The sequence below is a fragment of the Anomalospiza imberbis genome, chromosome 13 (genome assembly GCF_031753505.1).
Source record: "Anomalospiza imberbis isolate Cuckoo-Finch-1a 21T00152 chromosome 13, ASM3175350v1, whole genome shotgun sequence".
Lineage (NCBI taxonomy): Eukaryota > Metazoa > Chordata > Aves > Passeriformes > Viduidae > Anomalospiza > Anomalospiza imberbis.
This window is the reverse complement of record NC_089693.1, coordinates 17,325,252-17,340,247: the sequence shown is the minus strand read 5'-3', so window position 1 is coordinate 17,340,247 and position 14,996 is coordinate 17,325,252. Positions and strand designations below refer to the sequence as shown.

The 14,996-nt window shown below is 52.8% G+C and overlaps 2 protein-coding genes across 2 annotated transcripts in view; both read left to right on the top strand.

Annotated features, from left to right (window-relative positions):
* TRIP4 (thyroid hormone receptor interactor 4) overlaps positions 1–180 on the top strand; it is a 45,383-nt gene extending 45,203 nt beyond the window's left edge. The window contains exon 14 of the transcript XR_011003870.1: positions 46–180. The gene's annotated coding sequence lies outside the window, so the exon portion shown is untranslated. The remainder of the gene's footprint in view (positions 1–45) is intronic.
* The window catches only part of ZNF609 (zinc finger protein 609), a 47,933-nt gene continuing 33,100 nt past the window's right edge, over positions 164–14,996 (top strand). The window contains exon 1 of the mRNA XM_068204252.1: positions 164–910. Within this exon, the coding sequence (XP_068060353.1) occupies positions 164–910 (747 nt within the window). The remainder of the gene's footprint in view (positions 911–14,996) is intronic.

The following is a 14,996-nucleotide window of genomic DNA, read 5'->3' as shown; positions in this document are numbered from 1 at the left end:
ATGGCTCTTCGTGTGTAACCCTGTTCTCTTTGCTCTCCCTTCCAGCAGCGATGCCGTCACCTGGGCAGACCCGGACCACTGGAAGCCCCCCAAGGACGTAGGTGACCCCCCGGGCGTAGAGGCAGGGAAGAGCCTTGAATCGTGAGGGGCCGTTAACTCTAAGATGTCCTTGAGCAGCGGAGCTTCCGGAGGGAAAGGAATTGATGCGAACCCGGTTGAGACGTATGACAGTGGGGATGAGTGGGACATTGGTGTAGGGAATCTCATCATTGACCTGGACGCTGATTTGGAGAAGGATCAGCAGAAATTGGAAATGTCGGGCTCCAAGGAGGTGGGGCTCCCGGCACCCAACGCAGTGGCAACACTACCAGATAACATCAAGTTTGTGAGCCCAGTGCCAGGCCCGCAAGGCAAGGAGGGCAAATCAAAGTCGAAAAGGAGCAAGACTGGTAAGGACAGTGGGAAGCCGACCCCAGGGTCCTCCCTATTCACTCCCAGTGAGGGAGCTGGTGGCAAGAAGGAGGTTCAAGGACGCTCTGGGGATGGTGCGAACTCGGGTGGTTTGGTGCCCGCTGTCACCCCGAAGAGCTCGGAGAAGTCAGCCAAGGCGTCTCGCAGTGTGGCTGGCTCCAAGAAGGAGAAGGAGGGAGGCTCATCCAAAAGCAAGAAGGAAAGGAGTGAGGGTGCGGGGACTGCAGCAGAGAAGGAGCCCAGCGTGCTGCAGCCCCTGGCCCTAGCAGTGAGGGTGGGACAGTATGACGGGGGCCAGGGGACAGAGCCTGCTGCTGCTGAGCAGCTTGGGAGTATAGCTATTGACACGGGAGCTGCACTCAATCCCTTGGGAGTAAAGTCGGAACTGGAGGATGGAGAAAGTGAGTGCCGGCAACTGAAAAAGGTGAAGTCAGAGAAGGTAAGAAAGGTGTTGGGGCATGGGTGCCATTGCTGCTGCTCACATGGCATTGCTGTGACATGGTGTTGTGGGTAACAAGGGGGTGGGACTGTGTGTCTTGTACTGCTGAGGCCAGCACTGACATGTGGCTGGTGCCTCCTGGTTTTGGTGTGAGTGTGGCTTGGCCGTGTGATGCACTGGTGTCTGGAGATGACAGTGGAATGACGCCGGTCAAGCTTGGCTTCTGGGAACCGTGTGTGAGCAGATTACCTGCAGACTGTATTCTCTGTGCCATCCTGCTGAGATTTGGTTTTCTTCAGCGCTCTGGCTGTGCAGAATAGGTCCAGGCCTCTCGGCCTCTGTCACTCTGAAGTCAAGGTGATGTCCTGGTGCTTTGTCTGCTACATCTCCCAAGGGGACACAAAGAGTCTGTGCTGTGCTCTGTGTCCTGCTGGCTGCACCTTGTGTGTCAAGGTTTCCTGCATCTCCCAGAGGAATGTATTTCTCTCCAGTTGCATCATGTGCGGAGAAGGATCCCTTAACATGTTAGTGGATGTGGGGTCTGCATGGGCATGTGGGTGAGCACAAGGAGCAGAGCTGACAGGAATCACCGCCTCGTTCCCGGGTCTGCTGTCGGTACATGGGCTCTGTCCCACTTGTGGTGGTGATCCAGGGCTGGTGGGAGCTGTGGGTGATGTTTGATGTGTCACTCCTCTGCTAACACATGGCAGTGATGCTGAGCTGGCCAAGCTGCTCTTCCAGGTCACCAGAAGCATGAGAAGCCCTGCCAATGGCAGATGGCCAATGGGGTGAGCAGCCGCCTGTCCATCTGGGTGGTGCTGGGCTCTGGGTGGCTACTCTGTGTCTAGACGTGGCCATTTTTCAGGACTGCTGGTTTTTGAGCAATCACAGTGGCTGATGTGATTTCTGATTCAAATGGGGAAGGCTTTAAGCGTGTGGAGGTCTATGCTTTCCTCCGTGCCAGCTGCACACGGGATGTTGCTGGTGTGTTCCTGTGAAGCCATGTGTATGTCACGCACAGGGTGAGCATCACAAGTGTGTGTGTTCGGGTCGGCTTGGCCCTATTGCCATCAACATGTGCCAGGGTGGCAGGACAGTGGCTGGGGAATATGAAAAGCATCGTCATGTTTGCAGCCAGAGGTTCCCTGGGAGGATTTCTGCTTTGGCATGGGGATCACAATGTGGGCACTGGGATGGGTGGGGAGGGCACAGGGGCGTCCTGGGGCAGGTGATTGAAGCCTGTAAAAATCAGGAGGGGGGTGGAGACATCTTGTTCATTTGTTTGTTCTGGCAGTGGAACCAAAGTGAATGAAACCAGGAAGAGCAGCAGATGCTCTTTTGCATGATGGACTGGAATGCTGCTGCTAAAAGCTGTGGATGCTGGAAGTCCACCTATGATTTGGGGCACCTGAGTGGGTTGGTGGAGGAGAAACTCATTGGGGGGGTGTACAGGGCAATGTGTTTTGGCTTGGGAAAAGCATGAGGAGGACAAAAGCTTGGGAATTGGTTTGGGAAATACCTCAACATGCTTGGCTGTTATATTCCCTCATAGCCATCTGTGCTGGCTGCTGTGACAGCCAGCATTGGAGCCGGCTGGACCTTGGGTCATACCGTGCATGGCTTTACTGTATTACTGCTATTAAAGGTGTATTTCTTTCACTGATACAGCTGCAGAAACTCTTTGCAGTTGGAGATATCAATGTGATGTGTGGTGTTGGTGGATGAGAAGCTCCACACACCCTGGTCATGTGTGCTGGCATCTGGAAACCCCTCTGAGTCCTGGGCTTGTCCCCCTGTGTGGGCAGCAGGGGAGGTGGGGATTTTGCCCCTCTGCCCCACTCAGGTGAGACTGCACCTTCAGAGCTGCCTCCAGCCATGGGATCCCAACATGAGAAGGATGTGGAACTGCTGGAGTGAATCCAGAGGAGGCCATGGAGATGCTCTGAGGGGCTCAGAGGGCTGGAGCCCCTCTGCTCTGGAGCCAGGCTAAGGGTGTTCACGTGGAGAAGAGAAGGCTCCAGTGAGACCAAAGAGCCCCTTCCAGTGCCTTAGTGGTCTCCAGGAGAGCTGGAGAGGGGCTTTAATCAAGGAGTGCCAGGACATGGGGCAATGGCTTCCCACTTGGAGAAGACAGGGTTAGATGGGATATTGGGAAGAAACAGTTTCCTGTGGTGGTGAGGGTGGTGAGGCCCTGGCACGGGTTTCTCTTGAGAAGCTGTGGCTGCCCCATCCCTGGAAGTGTTCCAGGCCAGGTTGGGCAGGGCTTGAAGCGGCCTAGTCTAGTGGGCGGTGTCCCTACCCATGGCAGGAGGTGGAAGAAGATGGGCATTAAGGTCACTTCTAACCCAAATAATTCTATCTTCTCCATGCTGATACCTGGTGAGGATGGTTCTGCCATTTAACTTGTCCAGATTCAAGCATAACCCCCTCACTAAAAGCTCAGGCTGGAGGGCTGATCCCTGTTTTGAGAAGGGATTTGATGTCTGGATCTGCAGGAACATGTGTCACTTAGGAGGAAGCCTTGTCTGTGTTTCGTCAGCCTCCTGGGGGCAGCTGGATGGCTTCCTTTGGATCGGGAAAGCCGTGGGCGAGGAGAAGAAAGGTGTCTGCATGGTATGGGGTGGGAAGGCAGTTTTGTGTCTTGAGGAAGAGACTGAGGCTGGGTGGATGCCTGGGCAGGGTGGAGGACCAATGGGATGCAATGGGGGATGTGGCCTTGGGCTCATCCTGTCTCCTGAAAGCTGCAGTGATGTCCCAAAAACTGCATGTGGAGTCCAAAGGACAAGCCAAGAGCAGAGGTATGTGCTGGCTGTGGGAGGGAGGGCAGCTCCTCTAGGCAGTGCATCGAGAGGATTAAGGTGGCAGGTTCATTCTGGCCTGGGGACAAACCCTGCTTGGCAAGCGAGAAATTTGCTCAGACTGAAACAGGAACAGCCACAGCGTGACTCAGCCCAACCTTTGGTCTCCGTCAGCTTGTCCTTTGCTTAACCCTGTACTGCTCCCACTTCCGTTTCAGGCAGGGAAGCTGGTCTCCATCTGCGGATGAAGAAAGGGAGACTGTCTGTCCCTCCACTGCTGAAGCCTGGGGTGGGTGACCTCCCTGGAGGTCAGACAAAAGAGTTGTGTGCTGAGCCAGTAGCTGCCAGCCAGGAGGCTCTGTTGTATCTCCATGGCTGGAATAATGAGCACTTTGGCAGGGAGTATTTTTCCTTGATGAGGTGCCTCAATGCTGCAGCCAGCTCTTGCCCCAGTCAGCTCACCCCACTTGCCTCTACTTCTGCTTTTGTGTTCTTCCAATATCTTGCCGTAGGATTTGGCAGCCATTGAGTCCTTGTTGGGTGTAGGAAGGAGCTTTGCTTTGGGTTTTGCCAGACACTTCACCACATCAGCCGGTGCTCCATGGCTCTGTCCATAGGCGAGTTTACCCTCGCTCCCATGTCTGACACAGCAGTGATGGAGCCTGTGGACATGGCCCTTGGGTTCCACTGGATGTGTTTTGCCAGTGTGACCCCATGGCTCTGGTTGCTGCTTCCTGGGGTGAAGCCTCCAAAGCTGAATATCCCAAATATCCTTTTTCTTGGTGTGGCTATTGGCTGTGTCCTGGCTTGTTACGTGCTCTCCTCAAACCTGAAGCTATCATTGTCTTGGGGCACAGGCGGTAACTTCTCCAGGGATGGGGTTGATCTTGATGAAACTCACTGGTGATAGCCCTGCTAAGACTTTCCATGGTCTCTGGGATGGGCTGAACACCTCGAGAAGGTTTGCCTTTGGCTGTGGTCAGTGCCTGGGCAGGTCCTTGGAGCTCCAAAAAATATTTGGAGGGGCAGCAGTGGGAGCTTAAAATACTTGTAGCAGGGAGAGAAAAGAGCTTGTGCTGATGGACTTATGAGCATGGTGACCAGTTGCTGGGTCAGTCCCTGGGTCACTGGGGATGACTGGAGCTGAGTTGGGATTTAGTTTGCTTTGCTTTGCTTTGCTTTGCGGGGACACTGGTGCTGGGAGGGAATGGCAGCTCTCAGTGAGCAGCCGAGCTCAGCAAAATGGCCGTGCACGGAGGAGCAGCGCTGATTTTGCCCCACCAGCCGCCGTCGCGGGGCCGAGCTGGCCTTGGGGCTGGTGGCTGAGCTGGCCCCTTCCTCACCAGCCCTGCACCCACCACACTGCCCACACCGGGCCCCTGCACCCGCTCCCGGCACTCTGGGGCGTGCTGGCCCAGCCGGGGGATGTTGAGCATTAAACAAAAGAGCCTCCCAGCTCTTGGCTGCCGCTCCGGCTTTGTTTTGATTGAGAGGTTGTTCAGCAGGAGGAGGGAGGGGTTTTTTTTTCCCCTTCTCTTCTGACGAGCATCCAGATGTGATGCTGCTGCAGACAAGGGAAAGGCAAACAGAAGCCGCTGGAGACTCGACTTTTCTGAAAATCCTCTCTGGGTCACGTGTGCTGCGGTTTTGGGCAGCCAGGAGGGTGGATTCATCCGTGTCCCTCTGCGGGAGAGAGGGTGGAAGCCACCGGTGCATTTTTTTCTCCTGAATTTCTCCTTAGACACAGTGTATGCCCTGTGTGTGCTCAGAGCAGACATCTCTGCTATGGGTGACCTGATAGAGAGGGGCTGTTGTAAGATGGGGGACACTGCAGTGTGTTCACACCAAAACTTGTGTGAAAATGCCCTTGCAGTTCTGTGGGAGGACAGTGTGGCAACAAAGGGAGTACTTGGGGTCAGGTGACAATGGAGACAGTGGGGTGGTGACACCACACCAGTGGCAGCTGACAAAAAAGGAAATACACCCAAAAATACATCTATGCACTGTCCCTGCTGCTGCTGGCTTATCCAGCAGTTTGCAGGGTGGCTTTGGTGTCACCTTTTTGGACCTTCTTGCCCTAATCCAGGGATGCAGACCTGCGTGGTGCCTCCAGTGCTGGTCCTGCAGCCTCAGTGGGACCCCCAGGTGCCAGTTGTCCTTCACCATTAATCCTTTACCTGGAGTGAAAGCATGGTTGCCTTTTTTTAGCCATTTTTCTATTGTTGGGGGAAGGGATGAAACTTGGTTGTGCATGCAGCAGCAAGGATTGAGGTGAGGGATTCCTGTGTGACTCCAGCTCGAAGGGTTGAGATCTGCCATTCCCTCTACTGGGTCCAAGCCCAACAGGAGATGGCCACAGACACTCTTAGGAACATTTCTTGATGTGGGGGAGAACCCGGATGAGATGTTGGGGGTGGTCCCAGCCTTCTGCTTTGAAGACATACTTGGGATTTTGACTCGTGTGAGGTTCTTTGTCTTGGGGCCAGAGTTTGGACAGAGAAACTCCCAGTGGAGCTGTTTTGGTGAAAACAGTTGTTGCTTTTTCAGCCCCTCCAAAGCTGGCTTTGGAGCTGGTGTTCACCCTGTTTGTTTTCCCCAGGGATTTTTAGGGCATGTGGGAAGCCCAGTGCTTGGGTAGGACCTGTTCATGCCCAAAACTCTGGGTAGAAGCTGTTTCCCAGTCCTTGCTCTGCAGGGCTTGTTTCTTTCCAGGCAATGGCAGCCAACGTGACATGGGCAGCTCAGGGAGGTGGCAGGGGCGTGCAGGCAGCTACCGGCTCTTGCCTGATCCTCTCACCATGGTTCTTTTCCTCCAGCCGTGCTGGAATTGACTGCCTCCAGAGCTGCTGACAGAGCTGTGTTGGGAGTCCTTGGGAATGACACCACTCGTTTCCTTATTGTCCCCGGCTCCGCCGCCCAGAGCCTTCTGCTCTAGGAACAAGGCAAGAAGGGGGCACGCAGCCAACATGTGTCAAGAGCTACAAAGGAGGAAATTGGCCTCGTTCACTTCAAACCATGGGGTTACTGCTGGAGTTTTGGCTCCTGCTGAGAGGTTATTTATATGTGGGCTTTCTTTTATAACCACTGGATGTAGCAGGCTGGGAGTTCCAGCTGATCCCACCTCTGAAGGCTTTGCAGAGGGAAAATTGTGTCTCTCCCTGGTTGCTTTCCCAGATGGCCATGTTAGGAAGGACTAAAAGGCTGAGTTAGCTTTGATGCCAGACCCATCAGCATTGCTGTATCGCAGTGAATTGGCTGTCATGCCGAAACATGGCTCAATCTCCACCAGAATGGGCAGCAGGACGTGTGGCTCCCTGTAAAGGACATGGTGGTAGGAAATGGAGCAGTGCTGGGTAAGAAGAGAAAAAACCTCTCCGCTCCTGAAGCGTGGCAGTGGAATGACACCATGGTAAGGAAGGGGCTGATAGAGGGGGGACAGAGGTGGAACAGCTCCTTCTCAGCTTCCTTGGTGCAAGTGACCTGCAAATCTGCTTCCCCAGTGCTTTGATGAGAGATTTTGATGGGAAGGCCGGCGGGTGATTGATCCTGCTGACTCATGGACCTGATTCCTCCCTTGAGAGCAACGGCAACTGCTGGAGATGGGTCAGATTTTGAGGCTCTGGTAGACTCTGTGGTGTTTTTTTGCTTTGCTTCCAGGCTGGCGGTAGCTGCTCATTAGCCTAATGACCCCAGTTACCCAGCACCATTTATCTGCCGAGGGAGATTTCTTTAAAGGAAGATTTGCGCCTCTGGAGCGCTGTGCAACCCCGAAGGCTTCAAAACCCAGCGAGCTGCTCCCGCAGCCCTGCCGGGGAGCTGATGCAGGGGGAGTGTGCCAGGAATAACCCGCTAATGAGCAAAGCTGCTTCTCCACCCGGCAGCCAGGGAGGCCACAGGAAAGGGCAGCAGAGCACAGGCTGCCTGCATTTCCCCTCCTATGCTTTTAAAGGCTGCTTGGTTGGGGATTCACTGCCTTTTCCCTGTTTGCTACAGGCACGACATCTTCTGTGCCACTGCTTTCACAGAGCTGTATTGCTCTGCTGCTGCTCTTGAGAATGCTTTGGGCTGGAGCTGTGAAATCCATCTTTCCTGTGAATCCTTGTGTGCAGGCAACCCTGGAGATGTGTTGGGCAAGAGGGTACTTAAATCCCCAGAGCTGAAGTTGGGCAGGAGAAAAGGCAGCGGTGATTGCTGTGGACTTTCTGGGGTGGTTTTGTGACATTCCTACCCCGTGGTGATCAGTGCCTGGAGCTTGAATGCTCATTGGGTGCAAGAGGAGCCACCCTAGGGCTCAGAGCTGTTGAGCAGCAGCTGGGAGAGCAGCCCAGGGCTGGGAAGCAACTGCTGGGCTCCGGAATGATTTAAAGCCACCAGCAGCCTGATGATATGTTGTATTCGGTGACAACATCTGCTCGAGATATTCCTGTCCCTGTTACTCATTCCTGCCCACGGACCAGCTCAGGGAACTGATCTGATGTAAATAAATGTGCTCAGGGTTTTCTGGGGTGAGCTCAGGTTGTGGGCTGACATGGATGGGTGAGCTGGGATGGATGGGGCATGGGCAGTGGTGATGGCACTGGGGCTGGAGATGGGGGCTTTGCTGGGGCCATGCTGTGGTGTAAAGGTTTTAGGGTCTCACTGGCCCCTCAGAGGGCTCACAGTAGCTTTGGTGAGCTCTGCTCAACCCAGGAAAGCACACTGGTGCCTGTGCTCCTCATCCCTCCTCCTCCTGTGCCCCCAGCCTTGCCAGCTGAATGGTGTGAGCTCCATCCCAGTTTTTTGTGGGCAGGATAAATCCCTTTGCAGGAAGATGCTACCATGGAGCTTTTGTACTGTGTGGTGATGGCATGTAGTCACATCTGCTGACTTTTCCCCTATCCTTGACACTGAAGTGGCTTTAAAACTTGGTATCTAGATTTACTTTAAAATACTGTCTGGCCCTCGTTCACTTGGGATGTCTTGGAATGTGTTGTGATGAATAGTGCAGAGAGCATGCCTGCTCTGCAGCCTGAGCTGGAATTCTGGTTGGGATGTGGATGTGGAGGTCACCATGTTTTGGTGAGGGGATGGGATGTGATAAAGTTCAAAAGTGGATTTTGTCTGGTGCTGAGGGAATAAGAGAACCCTCCGGGCTGCCCTCCATTCATGCAAATGGTGGAGCCTGTGTGTCTCAGTTTCCCTTGTCCCAGGCTGCTCATGTTAGGCTTGAGCATGGGGTTTGCTGGGGGGAGCACGAGGGTGCTCTGGCTGGAGAAGGCACCATTGCAGCTACAAATCCTGTGTTTGTTGTACTATGGTTTTGGTTTTTTTCCCAAGGCAGAAAGTAATTCCCTTCTGGGAATCTCTCTCGCTCTCCCAGTTAGCCACGGAAATGCAGTGTTGTGATATCTCCCCAGGTACAATGCAAACGAACACTGTTCCCAGACTCCCCCCGCTCACCCTCCCACCCCTCTCTCCACTCTTCAGGGTGCAGGTACACTGCCTCTCACACTGGGAATGGCCCTCTCATCTGGTTAACAGATGTCTGTGGCATGTTCTGGAGTCAACTGCATGCCATATGGGTGGTGGTCACCATCCTCGGGTCAGCCCTCAGAAGAAGGACCCTGGAGCTGGGTTTTGGCCCTGTGTTCAAGCCTGACCTGAGGAGGGAGAGCTGCAGCCACCCGGTGGGTCATCTGTGGATGGTTGCAAGTGGAGTCTTGGGGTTTGTAGTCTGAAAGGGAAGGCCATCCCAAAAATCACTGGTACCACTGCAGCTGGGATTCTCCATCATCGTTGCGGTGCAGAGGAAAGGCTGCGATGTCCATGTGGTCCCACACCAGACATGGTGCACGCTGAGAGCCATGGCTACTGTGACTACACCAACTCCAAGCAAGTATTTCCAGCTGGTGCTGCCCTGCCAGCTTGGGATCCTGACCCGCCTTCCCTGGTGGGACACCAAGCCCCAGGTCTGCACTTCTGTGTCCCTCTGACCCACCGTGGTGTAAAGAATGGATGTCCCTTTGCAAGGAGAAGGGAACAAAGAAAGGGTTCAGTGAAAGGGTGGTGAGGCATTAGAACAGGCTGCCCAAGGAAGTGGTGGAATCACCATCCCTGGAAGTGTTCAAAAAGTGTGTGGATGTGGCACTTGGGATTTGGTGGTGAACATGGTGGCCCTGGGTTAATGACTGGACTAGAGGTCCGGCCACTGGAGGTCTTCTTCAGAGTTTATGAATCTATGAAAGCTGGAGTCATGTTCTGGGAATCAAATGGCTAAGATAGGCTTGGAGGAACAGAAGAGCACTGGGTCTGGGCTCTGTGTATTCAGAGGCCAGGGGAAATTGTTTTCCAAGGCTGAAAGGGGAGGATAGCTGGGCTCCAGGCAGCTCTTGGAAGTGGTGACAGAGTCATCAAGCAGAGCTGTCCTGTGCTGGCGAAGCCTCTCCTGCCCAGGCGGGACCAGTGGATCTATGGGGTGCTTTGTACACAGAGCAAGGTTTCAGGGTTTCCAGGGCTGTTTGCTGTTCTGTGGCTTGGAGGGGAGGAAGGTGACTATGTCTATGTGTCATGGACCTGGTTTGCTGACAGGAAGGTTTCTTTCTTTGCTCAGCATTAACATTTCAAGGTGCAGGAACTCTTTGGGCATTTAGTGTTTTATGGTCTCACAGGCTGGCTATTAATGCTTTTCTTTGTGGGTAGGGTGAGGGAGCTGGAGGGGCTGAGTGGTGAATGGCCCTTTGAAGGAAACCAGCCTTTTGGTCAAACCCCTGTGGCCACGGGCAGAGCTGCCCGACCTGGGGAAAGAGTTGAAGCCCCTTGGTAGTGGGGAGAGCAGGTGGTTCAGCTCTTGGACTGGGTCTGGATCTTGCAGACAAAAAGCCAAGGTTGCATGTGGAACCATACCCAAACATGACCAAATATGCCATGGCTTTGCCAGATCACTGCCTGGCTTGTGGAAGAGCCAGGTCCCAGGAAAAGGCCCTGCTTTAGAGGGGCTCACAGCCTGTGTTCCCCGCCCTGCTGCTTCTTCCAGACCAAGAAAACAGGAGCTGTTGGTGTTCCCTGTGATAGATCCCTCAACAGTAGCTTAGACCAGTGTCTGTCCTGTCCATGTGGTCTCTCAGTAGGGTCAGTGTCTTCCTGTTCCCCCAAGGACCATGAGGAGGTTCATGGCATTAAAAAATGGAAGTGTTGGGATTTTCAGGCTGTGTACTGATCAGTAATGGCTTGGTTCTGGAAGAAGCAGCTCCCTTTGTGGGGCCCTGCAAAGGAGGAAGGCACAACAGAGAGGGCAGCAACATATCTGGTTCTGGTTTTTCTTGTGAACAGAGGCTGTTTTGGGGTTCCCTTGCACCATCCCTGTACTCTCAGTGTGCTTGAGCCTCAGGACCAAATGCGTCTGCCTTCTGACAGGGAAGGGGCTCTGCTCAGCTCTTGGCTGGGAGGACAGGAGCCATCTTCGTGGTGACCTGATGGCCTCCAGCCTTCAGCCGCAGGAATGTGACTAGACTTACAGGTGCCTGTTTCTGGGCAAGAAACCAATGATCCTCCAGGCCACCAAAGCAGACAGATTTTTCAGGGCAAAGAGGGGATCCAGTTTGGTGCAGATCTCAAGCTGGTAGCACAAGGAGCCTGTGATGAGATGTTACCTTCTCTTTTGAAGTCACCATCACGAACCAGAGCATGTCAAGTAGGGGTGAGAGACTGGAGTAAATTGGATGGTTTTGGGCATGGAGATGTGTTACAGTGCAGCGCTTTACTCCTTACCACTGCTCCATTGTTGTGTCTTGCCCAAAAGCCTTTGGGAATGTTCCTTCCTGGTTGACCTGTTTCAAACATGATGCTGAAGCAGCACCCAGTGAGGTGCCTCAGCAGCCCCTGTCAGCTGAGCAATCCCAGCCTCCTGCCAATGAGTGAGGCCATTAAAACCCAGTCTCCTCTGGGAGCTGATGGTCTGATAGGGGAGATGGAAGGAGCACTGCTTTCAATTTCCTATTGATCCTAATGAGCCAATGCGGGAGACTCAGATGGCTTGGCTGTGTTGGGGGCTGTTAGCTCCAGCACTTAGAGCTGCTCTCAGGTCCGCTTTGCTTCTCAGTTCTAGGAAATGGAATAAAGAGAAAACCACTTAGGAGGATTTTAATCAGAACTTGGCAGAAGAACTTAAGGAAACCCAAAAAATCTTCTGACAGCTGCACTTGATGCTGAGATTGCCAGTGAATGGGAAGGGCAAATACAGGGCCTTGGCTCAGGTGGGTTGGGTTTCTTCTGGCTCGTTTAATGGGATGCCATTAGCATTCTTGTGCTCCCTGGCTGGGAGGGGGAAAATAAACTTTCTTCAATATGCTGGAGACATGTCAGCTGGAAATAAGGCTGAGTCCTTTGGGAGTGGATGATGAAAGTCATCCCAGACCTGCTGGAGATGGTCAGCATGGTTCAGGAGGAGGAGTTGGTGCAATTTTTACTAATAGTGGCCTTGGAGTTAGAGAGAATTTTGTGGTATGGTTGGATTTCTTCAAGAGGTTGATCTTGGCAGGATGGGTCTGTATGAACCTCATGAAGTTCAGCAAGGCCAAGTACAAGGTCCTGCCTCTGGGCTGGTGCCATCCCTAGCACAAAAACAGGCTGAGTGGAGAATAGATTGAGCACAGCCCTGGGGGAAGGGTCTGGGGATACTGGTGGGTGACAAATTGGGTGTGACCTGGCAGTGTCTGCTTGTAGCCCAGAAAGCCAACCTGGGCTGCATCCAGAGGAGTGTATCTGGCAAGTGGAGGGAAGGAGGCTCTGCCCCGCTCAGGTGATGCCCCACCTGCAGAGATGCCTCCAGTCTGGAGGTCCAACATCAGAAGCTGCTGGAGTGAGTCCAGAGAATGCCATGGAGATGCTCTGAGAGCTGGAGCTCCTCTGCTTTGGAGCCGGGCTGGGAGACTGGGGGTGTTTACCTGGAGAAGGCTCCAGGGAGACCTCAGAGCCCTTTTGACTGCTTAAAGGCCTCCAAGAGAGCTGGAGAGGGACTTTGGACAAGGGCCTGGAGTGGGAGGACAAGGAGAGATGGCTTCCCCCTGCCACAGGGCAGGGTTAGATGGGATATTGGGAAGAAATTGTTTCCTGTGAGGGTGGTGAGGCCCTGGCACAGGTTTCCTAGAGAAGATGTGGCTGCATTGTCCCTGGACATGTTCCAGACCAGGTTGGATGGGGTTTGGAGCAACCTGGTCTAGTGGAAGGTGTCCCTACCCATGGCAGGGGATTGGAAAGAGATGAGTTTGAAGATTCTTTCCAACCCAAACTGGTTTGTGATTCAGTGGTGCTGAACTGTTGCTGGTGAGTGCTGTTGGGAGTGAGAAATTTGCTGTGAGGTTCAAAGCCCTTGTGGATGATGTCCTGTTTCAAACTAAGACATCTGAGGAGTGGACAAACCTGTTGCTGTGATGGGAGATTTCATCAGCTCTCCAGATCCTCACTTAGAGCTGATGGCAAGTTTCCCATAACGTCTTCCTAGCCCAAGTTTCTTGTCTCAACTGTAACTCCTTTTGTAAATTGTTATTTTGGAATATTTGATTAAAAATCCATGGAGTGGTATGAGTAGCTTGACCATTTAGGGGCAGGAGAGTTGCAAGAGCAGTTCTTGCATGTGTGTCCTGCAGCTGGGTAACCCAAACCAGCTTTTGTTTTCTGATTCCTGGGGAGGGGAGCATGTAGTTCTGGTTTATAAGTGTGGGCCTGGCAGAAACCAGAAATTGCTGAGCAGAACCCCACCAAGTTGTGTTTATTTGTAAAGGGCTTTTCAAGACTGCAATGTACCACTGCTTTTTGTTTTATTGATATTCCAGCATCTGGACTGTTTTCCTAAATGTGCTTTCATCCAAGGAGAGATTAAGGGACTGAGAACTGTTCTGATAAAGCTGCCAAAAATAATCTTTGCTTGAGACTAAGTACCGCTCTTGGGACTTTGTCTTGTAAAACAATTTGTGGGTGAGCATGAAGAACCATCCTAGGAAGCCCCAAATGCTCCAGATGGTTGTTCCTGCTGGGGGGTTAGAGGACTATAAATTTTCCACAAGAGTGTTTGAATTTGTTACGTGCTGCCTGAGGTGATCTAATAGCAGTCAGGGAAGTTTTGGGAGTTTGTGGCTGAGTGACTGAATCCCTGAGAGGAGAGATCTGCATGCAATGTGGTTGGATTGATGGGAACACTGCTGATGCACACATCTATCTTCCTCACACCCCACAAGGGATTGCTCATGGATGGGTTGTCATCTCCTGTGAGGAGCTGATGTAATGAGGGTGATAACTGGTGTAACTTTAGGTGTTGAGGATGTGATGGTGGCAGTGTGATGCAGCTAATCTGTGAGGTTTTGTATGAAGATCCATCTGAAAGTAGGTTGGTGCCACATTGGAGTAGTTTGGCTCTTGGCACCTGCCAAGGTGCCAAGCTCAGCAGAGCACAGCAGCCTTAATGCTGCCCCCTTTGTCATTCTCCTTCTGGCAGTGTTTTTCCTAAAAATCACATGTCCTTATGCTGTGACTTTGTTTGACAACTTGTGCAAGTGACAGGGAGCTGAACTTCTTCCTTGATGAGATATATAGGTATAAGTGGCATGTGTTCTCCAAACTTACGTGGCCCTGAAGCAAAATACGGTTTGGATGCCATCTGCTTCCTAAAGGGCAGAGTTAGAGCTGCTGGAGGAAACTTAACACGCTTCTATGGGCCGTATGTTGCCCCGTGCCTCTCCTAAAGGACCTGAGATTGGCTGCTCTGGGTCAGTTCAGTTAATTCACAATCAGCAGGGCACTATTAAAAACACGCTCCTAGGAGGACTTTCTCTGAGGCTCTTGGCTAGTGGTTTGTGTATCCCACCTGGGAATCACACCATGGCCTGTAAGCAGGTAATGGAAGTCATGATCCATTGAATATCCTGAGTCGGAAGTAACCCACAAGGATCATCAAGTCCAACTCCTAGTAGGCTTGACTCCATAAACAGTTATGTTATTAACTTGGAGGAGATAGTGTTGGTGGGACAGAGTGTTCCTACTCAGGGATTTCTCTTGGCTCTAGAAACAGGAACTCTGGAAAGCACTATCAGAAAGCATAATCAAAAACCACCTTGGTGTCTCTGCCTGCAGAGCTCCTCAAATTCCCAGGATGGCTGAACACATCAGTGCTGGCTGGGAGCCATTCTGGCTCCTGCCTGGGGTCATGGTGCAGGATGGGGGCCCTGGCTCTGGAGACTCACTGAAGGGTTCCAGCTGGCTTGTGACCCAATGAGGCTGAAAGTAGCCGCTCTTCCATCTGGGCCAAGAATTTGTAA